Here is a 25,431-nt window from a genome sequence, read left to right as displayed (position 1 = left end):
TCCAATTGGGCTGTATTAATATAAGCAAAAACAAATTATTGTATTTGGGTTTCTGGAAGGGGCCAAAATTATTCTCTGGGTTTGGCGGTTCCAATGACTCACATGATAAAATAATAACGGTAATAATAATAATGCACCATTATTCAGATAATTACCAAAATGTATTTGGTTGTTCGATGAAACTTTTCGCGACCCAGTTTTGTGCATGTTGGTTTTGTATTCATTTGTGTAAAAAATACACCTTTGCACATGAATAAGTGGGGGGGGTCCAGTGGTAGGGTGCTGCTCTACCAACCCAGAGGTACCGTATTTTCCGCACTATAAGGCGCACTGGATTATAAAGCGCACCTTCAATGAATGGCCCATTTTAAAACTTTGTCCATATATAAGGCGCACCGGATTATAAGGCGCAGCTTCAATGAATGGCCCATTTTAAAACTTTGTCCATATATACATTTGGCCCGCGGGCCGGACTGTGGACACGCCTGCTGTAGTGGCTCAATAGTGGTCCATATATAAGGCGCACCTGATCTTTTGAGAAAATTGGAGGTTTTTAGGTGCGCCTTATAGTGCGGAAAATACGGTACTAGGTTCGATTGCCCGGCCATTGAGACCATGTCCAACTATCCTTGAACAATATACTGAACCCATAGTTAAGTAAATGAGTGGTGTCCAATAATCCATAAATATGTTGAATGCATCAACTCCAACCCTTCCGCCCCCGTTTCTCAACTCACCTTGACAGTAAGAGTGAATCCTGCTGAGTAGAGTGGGTTTTCTCTGTCCAGCTGGCCGTTCACTGTCAGCGCACCACTTATGTAGTCCAAGGAAAAAACACTGTTGGTGTTCCCTAGTTGGAAGTACAGAAGGGTGGATGGAGAGTGAGCGAGAAAAAACCCGATAAGAACGTCAGAGAGCCAAACGAGACTGTCGTTGTGCTTAATTCAACAGAACCCCTGGGATGCAGCACAGAAGCCCCTGCAAGGGGAAGGTGGTGGACTAGCAATGTGGATTTCTCTTTCATGCAATATGGATGTATCTTATGCTGCTCTTCCTTTCTTCACTCCACCTTAGGCTGACCCACCACTTCTAACCTGTTCACACTGCATCCACTTGTTTCATCCCTCACAGTCCGAGCCCCTTGCCTGCTGCACTTTCTTTGCCAGCTTTACTTTATATATGAGGAACGTGTCATGTTTATTGCTGTATAATAACATGCAAACATTAATGTAAACAAAGGATTGATAGATACATGAAACAGCTAATTAGATTCCAGGGGGATTACTCGAGAAATGACAACACACACACACACACACACTACACCACACTATACAGTATTATTCAGAAACATTCACTGCTCTCTTGCTTTTATTGTAATCCATTTTGAGAGGCCCAGTGTGTATTTGTCGGAGAGCTGGAGAGGCCCCTATGCAATCTGTAGATAGACACAAGCCATACATGTGAATGTTATCGAAAAGATCTTCTCAATAAGAAGGCAAACAATAGCACGGACAGAGCTGAATGAAATAACCCTGAAAGTCAAGTCAAGTCCAACTGGAAGTAATTCACTTACGTCCTATGTCAATATATTCTGTCCTGACCAGCTGACAGCACACAAACTCTTCTATCTCGCCGCTACATTGTGTATACGAAATAGAAGACTCTGCAAACATGCTCAGCAAAAACTATTCACTTGCTTATGAAGACGTGGCTCATGTACGATAAAGTCAGTATGCACGGTCTTGAGTGCAAAACAACTTGATGGGTTGAACTGCATCAGCACTGCTATGCATTTTTTACAAAGAAAATTACAATCAAAAGTATTTGACGCAGTGCATTGCGGAATAGTACTAAAAAAAATCCATACTATTTTTAATATCGGCATTTATTGTACATGCAGTCGAGGACCAAAGTTTTGATAGTCACTCAAACTTTGCGTTTATAACTTTTTTGTATTCTCTGCTGCTCAATAGAGGATAGCACACACGCAAACACACACACGCACGCACGCACGCACGCACGCACACACACACACACAGAACCTGTTGCAGATTAGATTTTCATCAATCAAATTAAATCACACTACTGTAAACACTGTAAACAACAAAAGTGCACCATCACAATCAAACAGAATCTAATGCGAGAGCTGTAAAGAATTAAAGCGGGCATAGTTGGCCATGGGATAGAACTCTACTCCATATATGGAGATCTGTTTCTATTTTTTATTTATTTTTTGCTAGGTAACCAAAACATGAGAAGTATGCTTCCTCCTGACATCACATCACGACAGTCAAATTACACGCAAGGTAGGATGATTGAAATCTATAATCTTGAAATCTTGAAGTCTATGCGTCAATCTTTTGACTGAAAGGTCATTTGAGGTCATGTAGACTTCAGCTGTCCATCCCCTCACCCACAGGGATATAGATTATTGAACATAGCACTCACTGCTTTGTGAATGTATGGACAAACAATGGAATTACTTTAGTTTGGTTCACATTCAAATAAAACGTTGCATATTTTGGTTTTCTGTTCTTTGAAATGACGTTTTTTTTTATCATTGCTGTCTTTGCTTTTCAATAGAGTTCCTGTGTGTATGTTTTCTAAAACGCCTTCAGTTTTGATGATGTATCCAATGCACCTGCAAAGCTATCATTAATATTTAATTTCAAATGTCAGGTGAGTTGCTTGGCAGCTGTGGTCAGAATAATAAAAATGAAATAAGTATATTTTTATTTTAACAAAAAAGTGTCATGTCTGGTCTACAAATACTACGAAGCGCATGTGCTTGCGCATAAATAATGTGTTCGATGAATTGCTTTTTCCAATGATTCAAAGGGTTTGATGCTCGTCGTTGTCATATTTATGAATGAAAAATTATGACATTCACCACACTTGTCCACAGAGCTCAGAAACTGTCCCCAAATGATCTTTTCAGAAGGACAGAATTAACTATTTCAGGGCCATTTCAGAGCAATTCCAAAATTACGCCCCTTTATTAGTCAGTCCCCAGACTTGAATAAGAAAATAATGCTACTCATATTACATATTACAAATTCAGTTGCTCTGTCAATATATCTCTGCCTTTCAGCCATGCATTCTTACTAAAAATTGCTTCATACTTTGCTCTTTTTTTCATGTGCATTCTTATAATAAACCTGATCTGTACTCTGGTGGATTAGAAATCATTCTCTTCAGATAGTTTGTAGAGAAGAAATACAGTACGCCCAGATGCAAAGTCCAAAGTGCACAACAGCTAGGATCAACAGATTAACCCATGTCTGTGTTGCTCACTCCCCATTCGCTGCTCTATTATTGCCCTGTAAATCTGAAATTGAGGGGAGGGAGGCTTCAGAAGAAAGAGCACAGGGCAAGTGTGGGGACAGAAGAAGATAGCTCCATTTGAGTCCTGAGGTAATTAACCTCAATTGAGGCCAAAAGGTGTACCGAGGGAGGGGCAACGATATAAATGTGACACAGTATTATGTCAAGCTGAATTATGTGGAGAAAGGGAGAAGAGAAAGGTCTGAATATAATGTTTATTTGCAAGTACAGTATTTTATTGTCGTAATGGTTCTGCACTTTTGTTTTGTTTTGTCAGTTTATGTTAATTTGTACTGGACATGTAAGTTATAGACACTCAAATAAATACGTATTGTATACATCTTGAGTATAAACTGTGACGATACAGTACATATGTACTAAATGTTGCCATAATTACCATGATAAACACTGAATTTTTGTCCTATTTCATTATCTGTTATAGCAAAGCTTGGCAAGCTTATACTCTTTCTAAAATATGCTATTTTTTATTTCTGCAACAATGACGTGAGTCTATTTTACTTTATTGTAATTACAATCGAGGTTGAAATAATAGAATTCAAAAAAAGAAATTAATGCATGGAATGGAATAAGTCCATTATCAGATACAATCATTTCAGTTCCACAGTATATGTATGTAAAGTACTATAAAGCAATAACAGCTTGTCTAAAACTTTTCCCTGCATTTTCATGTTTGGCGGAACAAGCTGGCATCAATTGTGATGAACCTGAAAACATAAGCGGGACATTTTCAAATTTTGTGGAAAGAGATGAGTGATCAGCTCTAAGAGGTAAAATGATAAAGACTGACTCATGGCTGCTCTTGCAATAAAAGATCCAACCTTGTCAGAGTGCTCTGACCAGTAGACAAATTGAACAGGGCACTACGACCACAGTCTCTCTTTTTGACCCTGCAAAATCCGAAATGCTTCATATTCATGCAAGGTCGGTAGCACAAACGTGCACTAATCTGCTCTACAGTTTAGAATCCACGTGCATCATCAGTATTTACCTTGCCTTCGGCAAGAATGCACGAGAGCTGCTTCAAACAATGACTGTCAATAAATACACATGGCATGTACGTATGTGTATGGGCCAACGCTGTGGTAATATTTCGACCAGAATTCTGCACCCTCTCACAAAGGGTAGAAAAGATATTCATGCAAGTGAAACTGCCTGGGGCAGTAGGCAGCCAAAATGAACCGGCTGTATTCACAAGGTCCGTATGCTATTTAATGTCCAGGCTCCTCAGCCCACTAGAGTGACATCTGTTTTAAGAACTTTTCTTGCCAAGATCGTTCCCATAGCAACACCCGTAGTCACAAAAGTTGTGTGGATTTACAGTGCAATATGGATGGATCGGAATAGAAAAATCTAGTCATCCAGATAAGCAAGATATTTCTCAAGTGGATAATAAGACAGATTGCAAGCCACATAAATGATCAATAGCTGCATTCATTTTCTTCCACTTATCTGGCGTTGGGTCGTGGGGGCGGCAAATTTGGCGGGGAAACCCAGACTTTACGCTCCCCATCCAGGTCTGACACGGCGGAAAGGCTGTCACTGTTGTGCTGTATTTAATCTTGGTCAGGATATTAAATTTGTCTTATGTTTGAGGTAACAATCGAGACAAGAAGCTCTATTCTATTTGAGACCTATGTTGATCATGATTGATGTCGCTGTGTGTGTGTGTGTGTGTGGGGGGGGGGGTTTGATGATAGAAGTGAAGACTCTCAGTGTGGGCATTGTGCCGCTAAATTGGAAATTGGTTTGTCAGCTTCATTGACCTGTCTGGAATACGAATCTACAACAACCCTTCCTTATGCAGGTCATTGGTATAAGCACCTATGTCTGTAGACATGACACCTACACTTACCGTATTTTCCGCACTATAAGGCGCACCTAAAAACCTCCAATTTTCTCAAAAGCCGACAGTGCGCCTTATAATCCGGTGCACCTTATATATGGACCGATATGGATTCGTGGATGAGGACTAACTTATTCAAATAAGCTTTACGTGTTTATTTTGTGCGTTGTGTGATATTAACGTTTGAACAACGTTGAGTTATTGATACATTGTTATTGTTTTCACTATTTCTGTGTTACTATATTGTGATTGCATTAACGTTTGAGCAATGTTGAGTTATTTATTCTATGTGCCTTATAATCCGGTGCGCCTTATATATGGGCAAAGTTTTAAAATGGGCCATTCATTGAAGGTGCGCCTTATAATCCGGTGCGCCTTGTAGTGCGGAAAATACGGTAAATGTGTCATATTATAAGCCAAAACATTCTGTAAACACGTATGCATAAAATGGAGTTTTGTGACTTTAACATTGGCTCCACTCGGTTGAATTTGTTGAAAGAGGCAGGCTGAAATCACACGCAGTGACCCCCAGGGACCACCATGAAAGAAAATATAATCATATTCTAATTGCTGATAGAGAATGTTCTCCAGTGATCTGGCTGAACACTACTATTAGACACCCAGGGGGGGCGGGGGGGAACTGCAGCACACAGACACACACCAGCAGAAGAAATTACTTTTGGAATTTGGCATTCATATTTTCAGGCTGTAATTTTGTATTTCTTGTGTGTATTTAAATGTGTTCTCAATCAGATAGACCACAGCATGTCATGAACATATTTCACTTTTGTGAGACATGTTCAAAACTAATGTAAAAAGCATTTCGACTATTTGAAGGATCAATCTACTGTTTTTGCATTGAACAAAAAATCACAAATGAATAATTAAATAGATTTCTCCTCAATAAAAGGAGTGGTTTAAAAACACAACTTTAAAATGTGAGGAGGGTCAATATTTTGGATGTTTGTTCATGCTTACTTATTGCTTGCACAATGGCAGGGGCTGTCATGTCATGGGAAATAAACGATACGATCATACTGTGCTTAACTTTTGTAGTATTTCCTCATCACTGCTCTGAATAATCTAAGCATTACCAAAGTATTACAAGTTGGGAGCAAATTCTTTGTGATTTATTTATAAGGATATTTTAATTCTGAGCAAGAGATGGCGTAGAGCAGATTCCTAATTGTAATTATTCCTGCCCTACTTTGTCACTAAAAATCAGCAGAGGGAACAAAATAGGAATAGAAAATAGCAATACTAAAACCCCAAAACAGGTGTGTGTTGTTTTAAAAAAAAAACATTCAAATATGATCACAGTTTCAATCACGTGACAAGTGCATGACAATAACTTTTTCAATACAAATCAACATTTGAGGAAAGCCAAACAAGTGTAATCACCATGACTAATCCAGTGACAACTGTTTTCTCTCGTTTGCGACAACACCACGGGGGAGCTGGGACGTTTTGGTAATGCGATATGGCATGCAGCCAAAGCTCTGTGTCTTGAGGCACAGATTTTGTATGCTTTGCGAAATGTACACACATTAGTGTCACTTTTAAGGATAACACCTGCAGGCAAATCAAGTTGATAATAAGGTTTGGGCTATTGTTTTTCAAACCACGCCAACATCAAAAACCCAGTACAAACACGTTCATCTGCATGTTAACATAAGACTTGTATGTAGTGCCACAGCGTACTTGCAAACCATGAATGGAATCTGTATCCGAATTGAGAGATGAGTTTCTTGCAATTTGATGCTAACCTGGAATAAACAAATGCTAGTTTAGATTAAGCTAGTGACTAAAGTTTTACCTCTGTCTTGGAAATCTTTTAATGACTTTTGGCAATTATTTTCTGGATACTGTCATCATGTATTTGGTTGTATGCACTTTTACGGTCGGCATTACAAAGTACTGTGTTCAGTCCTGTGTTTAATTAATTACAGTGGAATCACCAAAGTTGAACAAACTGTATTCCATGACACTGGTTCTCTTCCAAGGTGTTCGAATTTTAAAGTTGATTTTACAAAGAAAATCATGTAGAGCAGGGGTGGCCAACCCGCGGCTCGCGAGCCGGATGCGGCTCTTTGCCGGGTTTCATGTGGCTCCTTTACGTTCGGCTCGCGAGCCGCATGCGGCTCTTTGCCGGGTTTCATGCGGCTCCTTTACGTTCGCTTCGCTTCGGGGGGGGTAATGGGACGTCAAACGCTGTGTGTTCGCTTCGGGGGGGAGGACGGGTAATGGGACGTTAAACGCTGCGTGTTCGCTTCGCTTCGGGGGGGGATGTGGCTCTTTGCGGTACACAGTAAAAAAATGTGGCTCTTAGTCTCTGACTGGTTGGCCACCCCTGATGTAGAGTGTATTGATTTGTTCTGTCTGCATCATACAGTGTATGTCCAAAAAAGGCCAGCACTGGTGTCACTCACAAAATACGTATTGTAAAAACTAAAAAGTTTTCCACATCAAAGTAACCCCCTTGGAGTTAGACACTCTTTCTCAGCCTTCTCTGTTACACATTTATGCATTCCTGGTAAGGTTATAACGGGATCCTCCGCAGCTCCGTAAATGTGGAGGATCCCGTAATAATCTTACCATCAAGATAGCAACGGTCAATCACTTGTACAAACACCAGATCCACGTGGGAACTGACTAATAACATGATTTGTGGGAAAAAACCCCCAATAAAACAAATTTGTTTTCTGCCCAACAATGACGATATACAGTTTATATTGACTCGAGTAATAAATCCATTAAATGATGAATAGTATGTTAATAACTTACACATGATCAAAAATGACCAGAAAATGGCATCTAAATTCATAAAAAGGTAAGGCAGAGACAAAAGAAACTGACATATTTGCTCATAGACTGTCACTGTTTTCACTTCTGAAATTAGTTTTACTGAATCAACTGGAGGGGTTTTCTGATAAAATGATGCTAATTTGTTTTGCATTTCCGATGACTACTATTTAAAAAGCTGAGCTTGATACGGTGCACTACACTACTGCAGACTGCAAACACAGTATCGAACAAATTGTGAATTCAATACTCTACCTTTCTGTCAGTGTCAATCAAAACAAATCATTATTTTGTTTGAAATGGTGGACTTTTTGATGCTGCTCATGTATCGGATCCTATTACAAAATTGATCAGATGTTTGCAGGTATACTTGATGTTGTGAATGAACATTGCTATAATTCCTACGACTCATTAAAGCAGGGGGAAAAAAAAAGGACTCATGCCAATGAGGTCTGCACCTCAATGATGAGTACCCCACTCCACTCGAAACTCAACTAGGCTTAGGATTGTGTGGTGATCAGTGTCCCGTAGACTGTCTTGTCTGAGAGATTACAAAGCAACAAGCTGTGGAGAGCCTCAGAGCGTCTAATTGAAAAGCAGAGAAATCGCAGCATCACAGCAGTCACAAAAAGAGCTCCCTCCAGAATAACAGGTATTAGCCTTGTCCATATTACAACTTGTCTGCTGATATAAGCCTCGGTCATCGCAGAATGGAGTCAAAGCATCGGGGTGTAACAGGGCAGACGGATAAAGATACTTCCGAAGAAGAAGTTCGGCGGGAAATAATTATGTTTCCGAGAGTTTATCGCAGCTGGGGGACAATTTTAAACAATGGATTCCTATGTTATAACAATGTATCTTTACTAGTAGTTGTGAGCTGAACTTAGGTATGATCTTTATCCTGTCAAGGTATTGGTAAAAAATATTTTCCAGGTGTCTTAAGGTTGCTTCAGAACAAGGATGGATGTTCAATTCAATTACCGTAGTGGTGGGAAGTATAAATACTACTTTTGTCAACAGCGGCAACATGGAGGAATAAGAACCAAGGGACAGTAGCAACCATGATGCAATAGAGTTGAAGAAACAGATATTTCATAGTAACTCATGATGTATTTCATAGATAGATATACAGTAATCCCTTATTTATCGCGGATAATTGGTTCCAAAAACCATCCGCGATAAGTGAAATCCGCGAAGTACGGTCACCAACAAGAAGTACTGGGCAGGCTAACGAGTTAGCGGAAAGATGCGAATTCGCGATCGTGCTTAACACGCGAAAACGGACTTCTAAAGGAATGTAAACGAACATTTGGAGCAATACTACATTGTCCTAAAGGTTAGACACGTTTTCTCAATTTAGAAGTTTTATTTTGACTTTTAAATGTTTTTTTAATTTGGAAAAAAAATCCGCGATGTAGTGAAGCCGCGATAAACGAAACGCAAAGTAGCGAGGGATCACTGTATTTCACTAATTAGATAGATATATTAGCTAATAACTAAATAAAACTCAACTTTATTTATAGAGCACTTTAAAACAACCACCACTGCATACAAGGCGCTGTATATGGAGCAAAAATTAGTCATGTATGTACAGAGTGATTTTTTTCACCACAGCTGACTTTTGGTGTAATGACATGAAAATGAAAGCTATCATGCTGCATCTATTTGAACAATTACTCTGCCTGGATAATTTTAAGACAAAACCCCTTGAGGTGAGTATTTGCTGCCATTCCTCAAACAGAACAGATGCAATCCGAAAGAAGGATTGTCCAAATGTAAAGGATGGAAAAAGACTTAAGATGGGATTAGTTGTGACAAAAGAGATGGAGGCACACAAAGATGAACAAGAGGGTGATATAAAAGGCTTCGGGGATGTCCTTTCATTTATGGGGGCGGCCGGCAGATTTTTTTTGCTGCTTGTTCTTATGCTATCATTACAACACAGTGGTGAGGCGACACAAACTTGACACAATAGATTAACTCTTATCCTGGCAGACAGCAAGGTCTCATGTTGTAACTTACTGTAATATAAGTCACTGAGAATTTTACTGAGCACTAAAGAAAGAATTTATTCTTCTGCAAGAGGGTAATGCTTTTCTCGTGTCCCGTCAAAAGATTTTATACTCTTTTGATTTTACATAATTTTTTAGAAATTCTTATCATAATGTAAAAATTTGGTTGCAGGCCACGCGTTGATAAGATAACAATAAAAAAAAGATTGCAACTTCAAAGAATCAATGTTTGTCTGTGACAAATTTGTGATTGAGTGTTACTATAACGCTATGTTAACTAAGTTTTGTTAGAAATTGTTGCTCATCCCATATCTATTCTGAATTTTCTCTGTTGTTGGAGGTCCCTTCTTTCTGGTTCTGTTTGTTAGCCTTATGTCGGATTATTTGCAAATGAGGGATGGGCAATTTTCCACGATTGACTGGCAACGAGTTTAGGGTGTCCCCGCCTACTGCCCAATGACAGCTGACGCTAACCCTATGGGGTCAAGCGGTACACATAATGGATGAGTTTTTTTTTTTTTTGGGAGTTGCATATTCTACCATCGCTTCAACAAAACTTCTTAAGTGTCTCTTGGTTGTTTTTCCTCGGAAGCGGTGGTTTCTTAATCATTTCAGTTATGCACCATACTGTCAGATCATACTGACAGCTTTAACGACAAAAAAGTGATTCTTAAGAAAACTGCAAATACCCTTTTAAAAATCAATGTTGTATGTTTAATTTTAAGGACAGCCCAATTATTACATGCAGAATATGTCTATATGGGAATATGAAAGTGGCCATGGTGTCAGGACAAGGCCTTCAGTGCTTTGGAGTGTCTTTCATTCCTGTGGGTCATTGATGTCATTCAAACGAGGCAAAACTGTCTAGTTGCTTGCCTCGTTGTCCTTGGAGGCTGTTTGAAGTGGATAATGAGTGACGTGGAATTCTTTGTACTGCAGAAAAAAAAAATCTGATATCATAGGATGCTAACATGAGTAGAAAGAAATGAGAGTAGCTATTAAAGTGCCTCTTATAGGGTCATTTCTTTTTATGGAGTGTGCCGTTAAATGATCCCTACTGCCTAATGTTACAAATGGTCCAACCCTCAAAGTAAATGTATTGTCTATTCAACGTTGAGTATTTCAAATTGACAGTCAGTTTTTGTGGTGTGATTTCATTAAAATAACCCATGGCCCTGTGTAAAACATACATAGAACATATTTTGCCTGCCCTTACTTTTTTTTATGACCACTGAATAGATATTTCAGAACGTGTGTAGAGAGATAATAGCAAAAACCAGCGTGTTGTCTTAAGATTTTTTTCAAGAAAGATTTAACGAGATAAATAATTAATTTTGAATTTATGTCATTTCCAGCAACAGAAATGTCATTGTCTGTACATTTAGAAATGTACAGTATTAAAAAAAAATGTGAGCGCTTGTAGCAAATACGAATAACTATCTTATTAAACAAACTACATTCTGCTAAATCATCATGCACGACTAGAATTTGGATCAGCTAAAAGTGAGCCTAAGGCTACGTTCACACTGTAGGGCACGAAGCCCAATTCAGATTTTTTAAATAATTAGGGGAGATGAGGCGACGCTCATAAATCTCATTCAATGGAGACATCTCCTGAACATTCTGAGCTAAGCCGGTGGATGTCATCGTATCTAATGTCTAAAAATTTCTGCCAGTGTTTACACTTTTAAATTAACACTTCATAGACGTTCATAGAGAATAACACCGTCCCATCACTGATGAGATATTTTTAGAACATGTCCGCAGCCACCATGTTGATGACCTCTGAAACAGACCCCCTACACGATGAGATACAAAATTCAATCTCGAGCTAATTATTAACCTTTAACTTCCTTACTTATAGATTAAGACTCGCATGACATAATTACTGCTGAATTTAGGTTGAGGTTAGTTTTGACACTGAAAAGAACTTTATGGAGCTCTGCATTGCCAAGCCTGGAATGTGTCAAATGTTTCATGTGCTTCCCCTTCCACCATCTTCGCACAATCATAACAAACAACTGCATCATTGCAGGAGGAATCCTCTTGCGTTCATAAATTCCCAGATATAATTTCTGATTGGATGAGGCAAAGAAAATCCATACTTTAAGCCCTACAATCATTAACATAAATCACAACTGCAATTAAGAGCCTTTTTATCTTAATTACTGAGCTAATGAGACGAGTCCCGCAGGAACAAGCAGATCTCTTTGAGGACACGCAGTGAGGAGCAACACAATGTTTTTTTTTCAGTCAAGTCAGTAATCATGCATGTAGTGGAATATGAGAGCCACGAGAGATGTAATAGATATGTTGTTGTTTTTTTTTTTACACGTACACGAGCACTCTTGAACACTTCGTATTATTTTGACAACAAAGTGGAGACAGTGACACATCGTCATCCACTCTACCCTTGCCCTTCTGCCCTTTATATGCTGCCGCTGCATCACCCTTCCACTTTCATTATCTTTCAAACTTATAATGATTTTATCAAGCCCCATAGGAGCTTAGTGCAGGGCAATAACTTATTTTTAACTGAGTGGGAATACGTTGCAGCACGTAATTAATGTCTTTTTAATGCTCTTCTCCTCTGGAGCTTGACTCGTCCCTTCAACTTTGAAACAAATATTAACAACAAGATATCTTGCTGTTTACACAGAATCACACCGAGGATGGGGATGCGCTCAACTTCAGTTTACAATACGTTGTAAAAGAAAAAAAATGGTTGCGCACTTAACAGGAGAAATCGCATGCATGCAAAAATGAAAGAACACGCAAGGGCCTTGCTCTCACGGGCCACCACTCCAAAAATAATGCATGACTACACATACGCTCAAGTTCCACACATGGAGTCAAATTCCTTCATCCCACTGTCGGGTCAAGTGATGATCCAGCAGATGGTCTGACAATGACTATCTCTATCACCCCAAATTTTCTGTGGTTTGCCAGGCTTATCAAGCAATGCCAGCCTCTTTCTAGCCAGCTGGCAAAATTGGTACCACTGACGTCCTTGCATCTTGGCCATGCTGAGGTTTGTCAGGGCAAGCACTTCACCCGTGTTTGTAAAACCCCTTCGGTGTTTGTTTCCACTACACAGACAATTGCTTGACTCACAGAGACTTCTTTGTCTCTGTGTCAAACTAATTTTTTTCACGGGCCACATTGTAGTCATAGTTTCTTTCGGAGGGCCATTATGACTGTCAACTCAAATTAATGTATGAGCACCTCATATTATATACACTATAAGCTACAAAACAAACTGACAAATAACTCCTTTTCAAATCAGACGAGTAAAAACTGGTCAAATATAAAAAAAAAAATGATATTTTTAAAAGTGAAGACAATTAGCAATTCTAGTAATGACACACGGATTTGATGCACAATTTGTCTTCACGGGCCATGTAAAATGATGTGGCGGGCCGTATCTGGCCCCCGGGCCTTGAGTTTGACAACATTGTCTTACAGGATTAAATAAAAAATGAACCGTGGCAGGAATAGTACAGCAAGATTAAGATGTGGACCACAAAGCAGCTGAAGTTTTAGTTTCTATTTGGCACATCTCATGGTGGTCAATAAGGTAACACATCTTATCAAGGTATGCAGGTGAAGCTAAAGCTTAACCCAATTACGCAAATGCAGTAATAGTTATGGTTAGACCATGCTTGAGAAAAGCTAAAAACATCCAAACACAGTTTGATTTCATGCTCCCAACAGTCATTAACATTTGCATTGATTCATTTTGGCTCAAGTTACTAAAGGGATTTAGAGTCATTTTTGTATTTGTATGTTATTTTAAAGAAGGCTAGAAAAAGAAGATGTTGGGCCACTCCATTAGTGAGAATCCCTGCCTTGGATCAACACCAAAATCTAATATGGGTCTCCTTGTCCCAAGGTTGATCTGTCGATCAATTTTCATGGAAATCCGTTTACAAGTTCGCGAGATATCCTCCTGGCAGATAGACAGAGTAACTGGCAAGCAAAAAACATCACATCCTTGGCAGAGGAATATTCACTTCAGGAATATGTAAACAGGATCGCTGCTACAGTCTTATCAGCACCATGCAAACAGCAGCTTCAAATTCTGTCACATTTACAACCGTAAGATTTCATAATGATGGATTTTAACACTGACACTTCGGATTTACCCGAACTTTTCATGCCATATATCAAATAATATAATTGAAGCAGCTTAAGTTGACAGAAACAGACCAATGTAATCACAGCGCTTGTTTTGAAAAAAAGAAAAAAAAAAAGAAAACAGTTATGCCAGTTTGGTTGTCCACTGCCAAGTTGAATAACAAACACTCGATGACGCCTGACTTCCTCCCACCAATTTGATTAATAAACACTTGGAGGCAAGCTTATTCTGTCATTCTGAGATGCTGCTCCCCACTGTTATTGAATGTGTTTGATGAGACTAGTCTTTTTTTTCTGTGGGATTATGATAAGAGGTGATCGATTCCACTCTCTGTGCTTTGGATGTCAAATTGATTGTGTGACTCAAGCTCAGACCTGAGATGATGGTGTAGCCGATCCCCCTGGGTCGTCCCAAATCCTGATCGATGGCAGTTATCTTGCGCACTTCGTAACCCTGCAGAGACACATACATACACTTATTCTCAAAACATACCTTGACCTTCGTCTCATTAGCATTATTTCTTATATACTGTACACACTTGAGGAGCACTCAATTTACACCAATAATGTTATGAAACATTTCCGTATCATAAATAAGCAATAACAGCCATTTTATCTTTTAGGGCATTTTTAAATCCATATGAAAACACACTTGTTGCCTCTCAAGTGCATCTTAGCTAATGAGAACACCGAAAAAGTGTTATCTACTGACATGGTGCCACATTCTGATGCATTCAGTCCTAGATAAAATCAGTTGTATGGAACCCAACATAAATGAATTTTGAAAAGCACTTAGATAAAACTCTATTAATACAATTGGATTATTTTGAGGGCGGCACAGTAGAGGGCTCACAGTTCAGAGGTTGCGGGTTCAATTCCATCTCAGGCACTCCCTGTGTGGAGTTTGTATGTTCTCCCCGTGTGAGTTTTCCCCGGGAACCCCGGTTTCCTCCCAGATCCCAAAAACATGCTTGGAAGGACGATTGAGCCCTCTAAATTGCCCGTAGGTGTGAATGGGAATGTTTTTTTGTCTCTGTGTGCCCTGGCAACCAGTTCAAGGTGTCCCCTGCCTACTGCTGGGATAGGCTCAAGCACGCCCTCATGGGGCCAATCGGTACAGATAATGGATGAATGGATCATTTTGAGAAAAAAAGTAATTTTCCACAGTCCTGCTAATTTTGCATGCACTGATTCTATTTTGTTGATTGGCTCATATCATGACATTGTAGCACAGATTGAAATTACACAGGTTTGTCATGAACACATACTTGACCTATTGTTGAATGTAGTTGGAATAAATGTGTGCGCATTTCAAAGGATCCAAGTTACAAAGTTTATTCTTACACACGCTAAAGACACTTTTTTTCAAAAGGTTTTTCAAAATAATTTTTCAAAAGCTGAGTTTTTTTGGAGCCCATGTTTCTGATTTGTGTGTTTCGAGCACACAGGTGTTTTTTTTTCCCCCCATACAAATCGAAGTTGGCATTCCTTTATTTGAGTAATCGGGCACAAGCTGTGCTGTAAAAGAAAGAGGCTACTCTAGTTCGCTGTTCATACATGCCTCCAAACAATATTTTTCTAAAATGTGCTGTGAAGATGAATAATTTATCTTACCTGCATACCATTTATTTAAAGGAAAAGTCAAGTTAACCATTTTCTTTACAAGAATATGTTCTATGCCTCCCACTAGTCTAAACATGCCATTCTGATTAATATTGCATTAGTGAAATATAAATTAAGAAGCAAAATCCAGACATTTAGCTTCATCTCAAGGGGCAGACATTTTGCAAATTGCAGTCGATGGAAAATGACGTCACTGCGTTTAAAGGCTCAGGATCAACCTACTGGCAAATCATTGCAGACCTTTTTATTAGAGAGTGAATTATTTGTCATTCATTGAGATATATTTGTTGATTTTTTCTCATTTCATTGATGAAAACATAATATGACAGTTGTGGTGGTGGAAAAGAAAACAAAGAGGAGGAAAAAGCTTTTCTAAAGTCTTTGATCCACTGAGCCTTCTCAGCCTCTGTGCTTCAATCAGACATGGTGGTGATACTTAAATATCTTCGTGCTACGGTGTGAGATGGAGCGGCCCTCCCCACTCCACAATTGCAGTCCCTGTCCCATCCTCTCACTCACCACACATAAACTCGCTCTCTCCCATTGATCCTGCAAATTGTGTCTGAGGTGTGTTTATGCTCCATTTCTGCCAAAGCTGCTCCTGTCATTGACCAATTACAGCAGAATCAATTACAAGCCTTTTACAGACACTGATTCACAAGTGATTAAAGGATGAGAGGAAAACAACACGTACTGTACACACTCACTTCCACACACATTTTTGGATGGGAAGGGCAATAACAGAATTTAAAATTGGGTTTGTTTTCAGGATGTTCCATCCTGGGATCATCTACAAACTTGGGTAAAAATTCAAAATACCTCTAAATGTTATTTAAGTGTTTTGAAGCTGCATCTTTAATCATATCTTAAGTGTATTTAGAGTATCTTGAGCATTTATTAGAGAAAAAAACAGATATCAGTTACATGGGTGACGACATCTGGTTAGATTATGCAAACATACTCAAAGTTTCCCAGTAAGTGTTAATCCGTCTGAAATGAAAGATGACAGACCTCATATGTCTGAAAGTACTTGTTTCAGATGGGACCTCATTACTGTGGCCCAGCGCTATTCATTACTGCACACACTCAGAACTAAGTCACCTGTACTAAATGTCAGCACACCAATCTTGGTGAGTTCATTCCTTTCTGAAAATCAAATTATACATCCCGTATTTTCCGGACTATAAGGCGCACCGGACTATAAGGCGCACCTTCAATGAATGGCCCATTTTAAAACTTTGTCCTTATATAAGGCGCACCGGACTATAAGGCGCACCATTAATGCATCATGTCAGATTTTCAATCCAAATCAAATCATTCTCCATTTTATCTTTTTTATTTCAACTTCAGACGCAACAAATTACTTTATAATCACAAAATAGTGATCCATAGTCTTTTTGATTCATAGTCTTCAGCGGGCCACTTATGATTGATTTCATGACACAATGCTTCGGGCCAGTTTAAATTTAGGAATTTGGTCCATATATAAGGCGCACCGGACTATAAGGCGCACTGTAGGCTTTTGAGAAAATTTGAGGTTTTTAGGTGCGCTTTATAGTCCGGGAAATACGGTAGCTGGATTCGTTTTTAAATCAATTGAGTTTCATATTGTAAGCTATTTTGTTGGACAATTGTCTTGGCAAAAGTTTGCTGTAATACTAAATGACTGTAACATGACAGTATCAATTTTGTTGTCTGATCGTGTTTTTATATCGCTTTTGTAATTTACGTGTCCTCTGTGAACTATGTGAAAAATAAGATATGCTGCTCTGAGTGGATTATCTAGTGTTGTTGGGGCTTATTGGAACCATGTTCCCACAAAGCAGCCGACCAAGAAAAAATACTTTGAAGTGATGCCGAAATCATACCGGCAATATTATCAAGCTGTCCACATAAGTGGACTCTGTTCACTCATGTGACACAGATACAATTTGCATTCCTGCAAACACACAGACACCCGCACACTCACTGGACCATCTCCTTCATCCTTTCATTGCACCTCTCCAGTGCATTAGCCCTCCAAAGCTCCTTCCTTTTTTCTCCACACTGATTTGACAGCCAAAGTGTGTTTGGCCTAAAAGGGGTTTAAACGTCACTCCACGCAGCATGGATTCACTTCTCACAGATAATAACCCTGCCCTGTGGTATTTTTTTTTCCAACCCTCCGGTTTCAGAGTATTCCACAGATGACAGGTGGTGGAAGAGCAAAGAGGCAGGCACTAAGAAACAAACTGAGTGGCTGGGAGGGTGCAGAAGACGTATGCACACAAACCTCTGAGAAATGGCTGTCGATAGGAATTCCAAGTGCCTTCACCTGTCTGTGTTCTGGCCTTGAGAAGAGTTGACACTTGGTCTGTCACGTTCCGCCCTCGACTTAGCGCTGGCAAACATTGCTTGAAATGACATGCCTGATGGACTACCTCAGGAGGGCATTAAAACATGTTACAGTAGTGAGCTGGTATTATCCTATATGTACTGTATCTATTGCGAGGGCAAAGGAGCTCAGTAATATCCTCACTACGATGTCACAATAATAGGATTACAAGCTGCCCTCGATTGTCGGAGCCAATGTCTACAATCCCTCTAAATAGTGTTACCAAAGGTCTATCTTTTTAGGTTTAATTTGAATATTTTGTGCCTCATTATTCCATATTGAATAGCGTCAAAAGAAATACTAATGTGTATTGGGAGCCATTCTCATGTTCATTTGAAAGAGCCTGCACATGATTGTCAGTAACTAACTGTCTGAGACCGATTGTCAATTAGTCACTGACTGTAAAAGAAAAAGGAAAAAATGCTCTACACCACAGGTGTCAAACTCAAGGCCCGGGGGCCAGATACGGCCCGCCACATCATTTTATGTGGCCCGCGAAGACAAATTGTGCATCAAATTCGTGTGTCATTACTAGAATTACAAATTGTCTTCACTTTTAATAATATCTTTTTTTTTAATACTTGACCAGTTTTTACTCATATGATTTGAAAACGAGTTATTTGTCATTTTGTTTTGTAGCTTTTACTGTATGTAACATGAGGTGCTCATACATTTATTTGGGTTGACAGTCATAATGGCCCTCGAAAGAAGCTATGACTACAATGCGGCCCGCGAAAAAAATGAGTTTGACACCCCTGCTCTACACGGATGGAAAGTTGCTCTAAACCAGGGGTGTCAAACTCATTTTTTTGGCGGGCCGCATTGTAGTCATAGCTTCTTTCGGAGGGCCATTATAACTGTCCACCCAAATAAATATATGACCACCTCATATTATTTACAGTAAAAGCTACAAAACAAACTGACAATTTTCAAATCAGACGAGTAAAAACTGGTCAAATATTAAAAAAAAAAAGATATTAAAAGTGAAGACAATTTGCAATTCTAGTAATAACACGAATTTGATGCACAATTTGTCTTCGCGGGCCACATAAAATGATGTAGCGGGCCGTATCTGGCCCCCGGGCCTTGAGTTTGACACCTGTGCTCTAAACGTTGGGTTTACATGCAAAAATAAAGAAATAAAAAAAACAGAAATCAACTGTTTTAAACTTTAAAATCCAATCATTTGGAAACTTTTTTTTTTTTTAAAGAAAGCATGAACCTATCAAACATCACTCAATCTGTAGCACTGAAAATTTCCGCACTCCTTTCACCGGTTTCCAACTATCAATTTAACCAATTGGCTTCATCTTTCAAGACCCTCCAGATTCCCCTCATCCCTTCATTCCTCCCCCTCCACTTGTGACCTTCGCGGTGACAGTTGATGAATCAGGGAGGTGGGGAGACACCGGGCGTCGACTCCGTCACGCCCCGTTAATATGCATGCAAATGTAGCACTTGACATTTCTACTACAGTGCATGCAGGCAGGGGACGAGGGACACGTGGATGGGAATGTACGGTTGGGTAAGGTAGGGAAGAAACGTCGAGAGAGTTCAAGCCAATGCTGCCAAAAACAGAGGGAGAGGTGAGAGCAAAAAGATTAGGAAGGGAAGTATTATGCCCATGTGTGTAATTCAATCTCGACTAGTGCAAACATCAATAGCTGGACCATTAGCCACCTGGGAACCCAGTTTAGATGCCTGAGCCAGAGGAGAAAACACACATGGCATGCGGTGAAACAGACAGCCAGTACATTAGATGTCCATTAAAACCATGTGATAAAGACAAAGGTGAGGTCAGGGTGAGACCCCACTGCTTGAAACTTCAGTGTTGCTTTCAGTCCCTTCATAATGAACATAGCTGCATGCACAGCATGGTGAGATAAAACAGGCCCCTGTGACCTTTGTTGGAGGCTCCACATCGCCAAAGCACACTGTAAATCTCACTCGGTAATTACAGTGTACGGCATTCACATTGCAGTATGATGGGATGTGAGTTTAGTTATGTGAGGAAAAATAAGGGATGGTCTGAAAAAAGCTTTTTAAGCCACATTTCACATGCACTTACTCCCAAAGACTTGCAAAAGTAGTTTTGTTTTACTGACCAGTGGAACATCTTCTTCAATGTTGGTACTGTAGGGAAGATTGGTGAAAATAGGGTCCATGTCCTGGACGTCAGTAATGGTGATAGCCAGGTTAGCGAGCCGAGACAGGGGTCTCGTTTTATCTTGATCCTTGGTGAAACCAAAGAAACATTTATGTCGTACAACATTACAATAATTCCATTAATGGAGGTGGGGATTTTCTTGTGTGGGCTGACCGTAGCGTTGACAGTGAGCTGGTAGGCTGAGGTAACCTCAAAATCCAAAGGTTTGATGACAGTAACAGTGCCTCTGGCTCCATCAATGCTGAAGAAGGGAGAAGGTGGCTGGAAGGAGAAGAGCACACTGCCTCCGGTGCCCTGGTCTGGGTCTGTAGCGTTCACCATAAAAACTAGTTTGCCCACTTGTGTATTCTGAAAGCCAAATTCAAGCAGACAGCCAAACAGTGACATTAACTGATAAAATTGGGAGGTGAAGAACAGGCCAACAGCAAGGACATGGTCACAACAAGATCTGTTTATTGGTTTCATAAGTCAATTGATATCATTTATAAATAATAACTGGTAACAATAATATCTATGACATTGGATAAAAGGCAAATGCACCAAAATTATTGTTTTACGTTATTGTACAGTTATTAGTCATTATGTTATATTATATTATATTATATTATATTATATTATATTATATTATATTATATTATTTGTTGTGAATTCAGAATGACAAACAGGAGAAATATAGTTGTTGGGTTTTTGTAAGACAGTTTTGAGCTCAATGGTAATTTTTATGCAAGAGTGCCATTTGCACTAGGAAAAAAAGTAGAGTTCAAGAAATGTTCAATGCTTGGGTGAGAAGCAGAAATAAATGTAACTTTGCCACTGTTGTACTGTTTGTCACATTAGTTGTACAAAAACCTGGCTTTTGAAAAGGCATTTCATATACATTGTAAGTGAAGCTTCCCAGAATGGATGGAAGGCGTGCAGTCCATTTAACATTAGTTCTTGATGACAGACCTTTCTACAGTCCACATCTGACACCATAGTTCACAAGCAGCATGACTCTTTGTAGTGCGTGGGGGTGCTAATGGCCATCAGACATGTCGTTTCACCTTTCGCCAGGGCTCAGTGACCTCCCCATTCAACCATTGATTGGAGTTTTCTGATAGAGCGAGCAGGTCAATAAGAGTGACAAAGCAGAAAAAAGCTTAACAATGTATACCTTTGTTTGCAGTAGCCTAGGAGACTCTTCTAGCAGCTCTCACAATAAAGCCAAACAATAGAGCACGATCATCAATGAATGACTGGAACTCTTGCAACATTGCAAAACATACTGTGTATCTCACTGTCACACACATCACAAGTACAAAACTTGTAAATTACTGTATGTAGTGTGCAGTAGCTGAATTTATTGGTTTCCTTTGGGAAACATAGTGCTTAGGTGTGACTTCACACAGGAAAGCCACAGATGCATATACGCTAGATGTGTCAAGATAATCTGGTAATTATCACAAATGTCTCTATCAGGGGTTAGGTGCTCGGTACATGATTAAATCCAAGGGAGTAATTAATTAAATACATGCTTCTGTATTTTGGCTTCCTGGTTAAACAAGCCTGATTTTACCCTTGATTTCATTTTAGTTCGTCAACCAAACAGAGGTTTTTACTACTTGCCCAAAGGGAAGTCGAACCACAACACCCCCTTAAGTGTTATGTTATTTTTCCCACCTGATCCCTCCAATTTACAAGCATCTTGTTAAATCTATTTATGGCAACTCTACTCATTTTCTTGTTAATTTGGAGCGCATGGCATGAAACATGTTTATTGAAGTCGTGGACAAAGATGGAAAGCTTCTTGGCTTAAAACAGTGACAGTGCAACATTGCTACCGTCATTGCTTGCCTCTCCCCGTACCTCTAATGTTTTTAATCCACACAACCATTATCTGAACCATTTATTCTCACGAGGGTCAGATGGATGGCGCAACAACAAAGTTGATGTGGTCAAAGTTATCGACTCGGTTGTGTAAAACTCATTTTTGATCGACACAAAATCATAGCTATGGTTTCCCACGGAGGGTCATTAAAGACTGTAAAAATATTGGAATCTTTATTTCCCTCATCTTATTCTTACATATCGTGGTGTTGGGCCAAAACCTCATAAGTCACATTTCGGTGAATTTTCAATTTTTTCAAAAATCTAGTACAAATCATGTGGTACAAATTGACCAATTGAAAAATGCCTCGCTCTTTTCCATGATGGACAAACCTGCCATTTTTGGGGACTCTTGTGATGTGATGATTTTGGAGAGACAAGGATACCGTCCAACCCCAGAGATATTCACGACAAATTCTTAAAATTAAAAGGCAACGATTCCTGACTTAGAAAACACCTGCAATAGTTGTACTAAGTTCATCTTGTTTTTCCTTTTCAATTACTTCACTGGTTCTTCTATATCAAACAAATTATTTTAGGTGTATTTACCTGACATGTTTCGGCGGGTTCTTCCGCCTTCATCAGAGTCATGAAGGCGGAAGAACCCGCCGAAACATGTCAGGTAAATACACCTGCAATAGGTCGCCGCTCAGTGGGGTACGGGCTTTAGGCTTGAGAATAAACATCACGCCACAGCCCAGCTCCTCTCAAGAATATTGAGAGATTACATACTGGACCTGTATGAAGTAGGTCATCTAGTCCCTTCATGCTGCATCATCTTTGTTATCTAAGGAATCCATTGTGGAATAATCGCCGCAATGTGCAATATCAAAAGTGAACTTTTATAGTTGGAACATGGGCTACATGATGAAATCTGTGATTAATGTGAGACCTTTTCAAATTTTACAAGAAATGTTAAAGATATGGTGATTTACACGGATCCTAGTCTTAGACGTCTGCTGTTAACAAAGGCAGAGCTCTAACTGTTCACCACAATAGAGCTGTGATTACGCCTACACTGCTTTACAAGGTATTTCATACCCCCTCAACTGTCTACTCTGCTTCCAACCAAGTAGGCATCTGGTGATTTTACCAGCCCTACTCTCGCCCCTTTCATTTCATGCCATTCACATCAGCCCCTCCACGACTGCCTCCCACCTGTGGTGCCGTTTCACACTCCCACTGACATTTTGTGAAGTACAGTAATCCCCCCTCCATCGCGATGGTTGCGTTTCAGACCCCACCACCCCACAATAAGGGAACAGCAGCAAAATAGATATAGCCACTTCTCTCTCTAACAAACGATATATTGAGGGGAAAAAAAATTACAAACTCTATTGGAAAATATATGTCTGCCTCTAAAAGTATCGGTCTTGTCCCAGTCTCGATACTCTCGACTACTACTACTACTACTACTACTTCTCTCTCTCAATAGTGTCTTGTCACTAAAATTATGAATACTGAAATCATGACACTCATGTATTAACTTACAAATTCACCTACTCAGTCTCTACTGAAGAAATGCTGACTTAGCTGACAGTTGTTCAACCCCCACCAAAAGCCAAGCAACAAACATCCTGATAAAAAAAAAAAAGAGGACTACAAAAAAGCTACTCTTAAATATTCATGTTTTTTAAAGTCCTTTACTCTGCATAACCACAGCCTTTTTGTATGTTTTGAACAGAAAGCTTTTAATATCTTCAGTCACTAACATGGCCCTTGGGTTAGAATGTTACATTTCATCTCAAGGTAGGTTACAATTTATCCAGACAATGGGGTTGATTGTAACATGTCACTATTGAGATGACATCATACATTTTCTCTGTGTTGTGCAGGCATTTTCCATTTGTAGACACTTGATGCACCGTAGGTCAAAAGAGCTCAAGGTTAGAGACACAAATGTCAAAAATATAAGAATTATCTGCATGCCTGCAGCAGATTGGCTCATAAAAGGCCAAAGTGTGCACAGCACAACAATATGGTAAACAATGCACACGTAACTGGGCACTACAAAGCCAATTAGGGGCTAGTGTTCAATAAAAACTGAGGTCAGGATTTGACAGTATGCAGACCTGGCAGAAGGACGAAGCAAAAGAACTGCTTAAATTAAACATAGAGGTGACACAAAAAGCCACACTTCACCTTTGAAATAAGTCTATCAATAATTAACACATTGAAATGCAACCGTTTCTTTATCTACGTAAATCCAACATTAAATGGGAAAAAAGAGATAAAAAAATGATTTATACTGAGGATAACCGCGACGCTGAGAGCCAATGTGTAGTTTAATTAAATCGTGTAATATATTTGTGAACATTTTTACATTGAGGCAAGTGGTCATAAATATTACAGTATTTATTTCTGAATGGCTCTCAGGCAAAACAGTTCAGAGATGCCACATGGATCTGATGTAAAATCCAGCATATTGCGTTTATTGAAACATGTTATCTCAAGATAACAAATGCCCTGGCCCAGAGGAGACAGTAAAAACTTGAAATCACATGTCAGCACAGTTGCACCTGCAAGCTGATAGACAGCCCAACTAATAAAAAAGATGTGGGCAACATTGCAATTCCACTCACAGGGAGGGACATTTGTGACAGGGGTTCCTTCAGAGACTCTGCGTTCCCAGTGGTTTGTAAATGGAGCTGTGCTACTGAAATGCAATGCCAAGCACCGAGTGTATATCGCAGAGCTCTTTAACGTAAACATGCCCGGGGGTAAAAGGGACTGACTGCGCAACAGGTTGAGCGGAGCTTAAATCACTTCCCACACATTAAAATTGGATTCTGTGATGAGCATGATACATTTTGATTGTTTTTCTAAGCACTAAATGAATTTTGAATTCTGAACAAATTATATACCGCTAATACTACGACTACTTTCTCAATGCTCAAGTCTGCGGCCTGAAGTTGAAGGCAGCAAGATTAGAAACTCAAAATTTAGTTATGTCCAAGGAAAACAGATTTCAACAGTCTTTTACCACAAAGTATTTTCTAAATTCTAACATTGTGGTAATACCGTAGTTTCTGCACTATAAGGCGCACAGGATTATAAGGCGCACCTTCAATGAATGGCCCATTTTAAAACTTTCTTCATATATAAGGCGCACCGGATCATAAGGCGCATAGAATAAATAACTCAACGTTGCTCAAACGTTAATGCAATCACAATATAGTAACACTCGAAATAGTGAAAACAACAACAATATATCAATAACTCAACGTTGCTCAAATGTTAATATCACACAACACACAAAATA

General features: G+C 39.4%; 1 protein-coding gene across 2 annotated transcripts in view; it reads right to left on the bottom strand.

Moving 5' to 3' along the window:
* cdh23 (cadherin-related 23) overlaps positions 1 to 25,431 on the bottom strand; it is a 129,146-nt gene that overhangs the window by 67,824 nt on the left and 35,891 nt on the right. For both annotated transcript variants that reach the window (XM_037272603.1, XM_037272604.1), the window contains exons 7-10: positions 20,457 to 20,651; positions 20,242 to 20,370; positions 14,515 to 14,593; positions 738 to 850 (exon numbers count right to left, since the gene is read on the bottom strand). In XM_037272603.1, coding sequence (XP_037128498.1) covers positions 738 to 850; positions 14,515 to 14,593; positions 20,242 to 20,370; positions 20,457 to 20,651 — 516 coding nt within the window. The remainder of the gene's footprint in view (positions 1 to 737; positions 851 to 14,514; positions 14,594 to 20,241; positions 20,371 to 20,456; positions 20,652 to 25,431) is intronic.

Source organism: Syngnathus acus, chromosome 15, assembly GCF_901709675.1.
Source record: "Syngnathus acus chromosome 15, fSynAcu1.2, whole genome shotgun sequence".
In the NCBI taxonomy this organism is placed as follows: Eukaryota; Metazoa; Chordata; class Actinopteri; order Syngnathiformes; family Syngnathidae; genus Syngnathus; species Syngnathus acus.
This window is presented reverse-complemented; position numbering and strand designations above follow the sequence as displayed.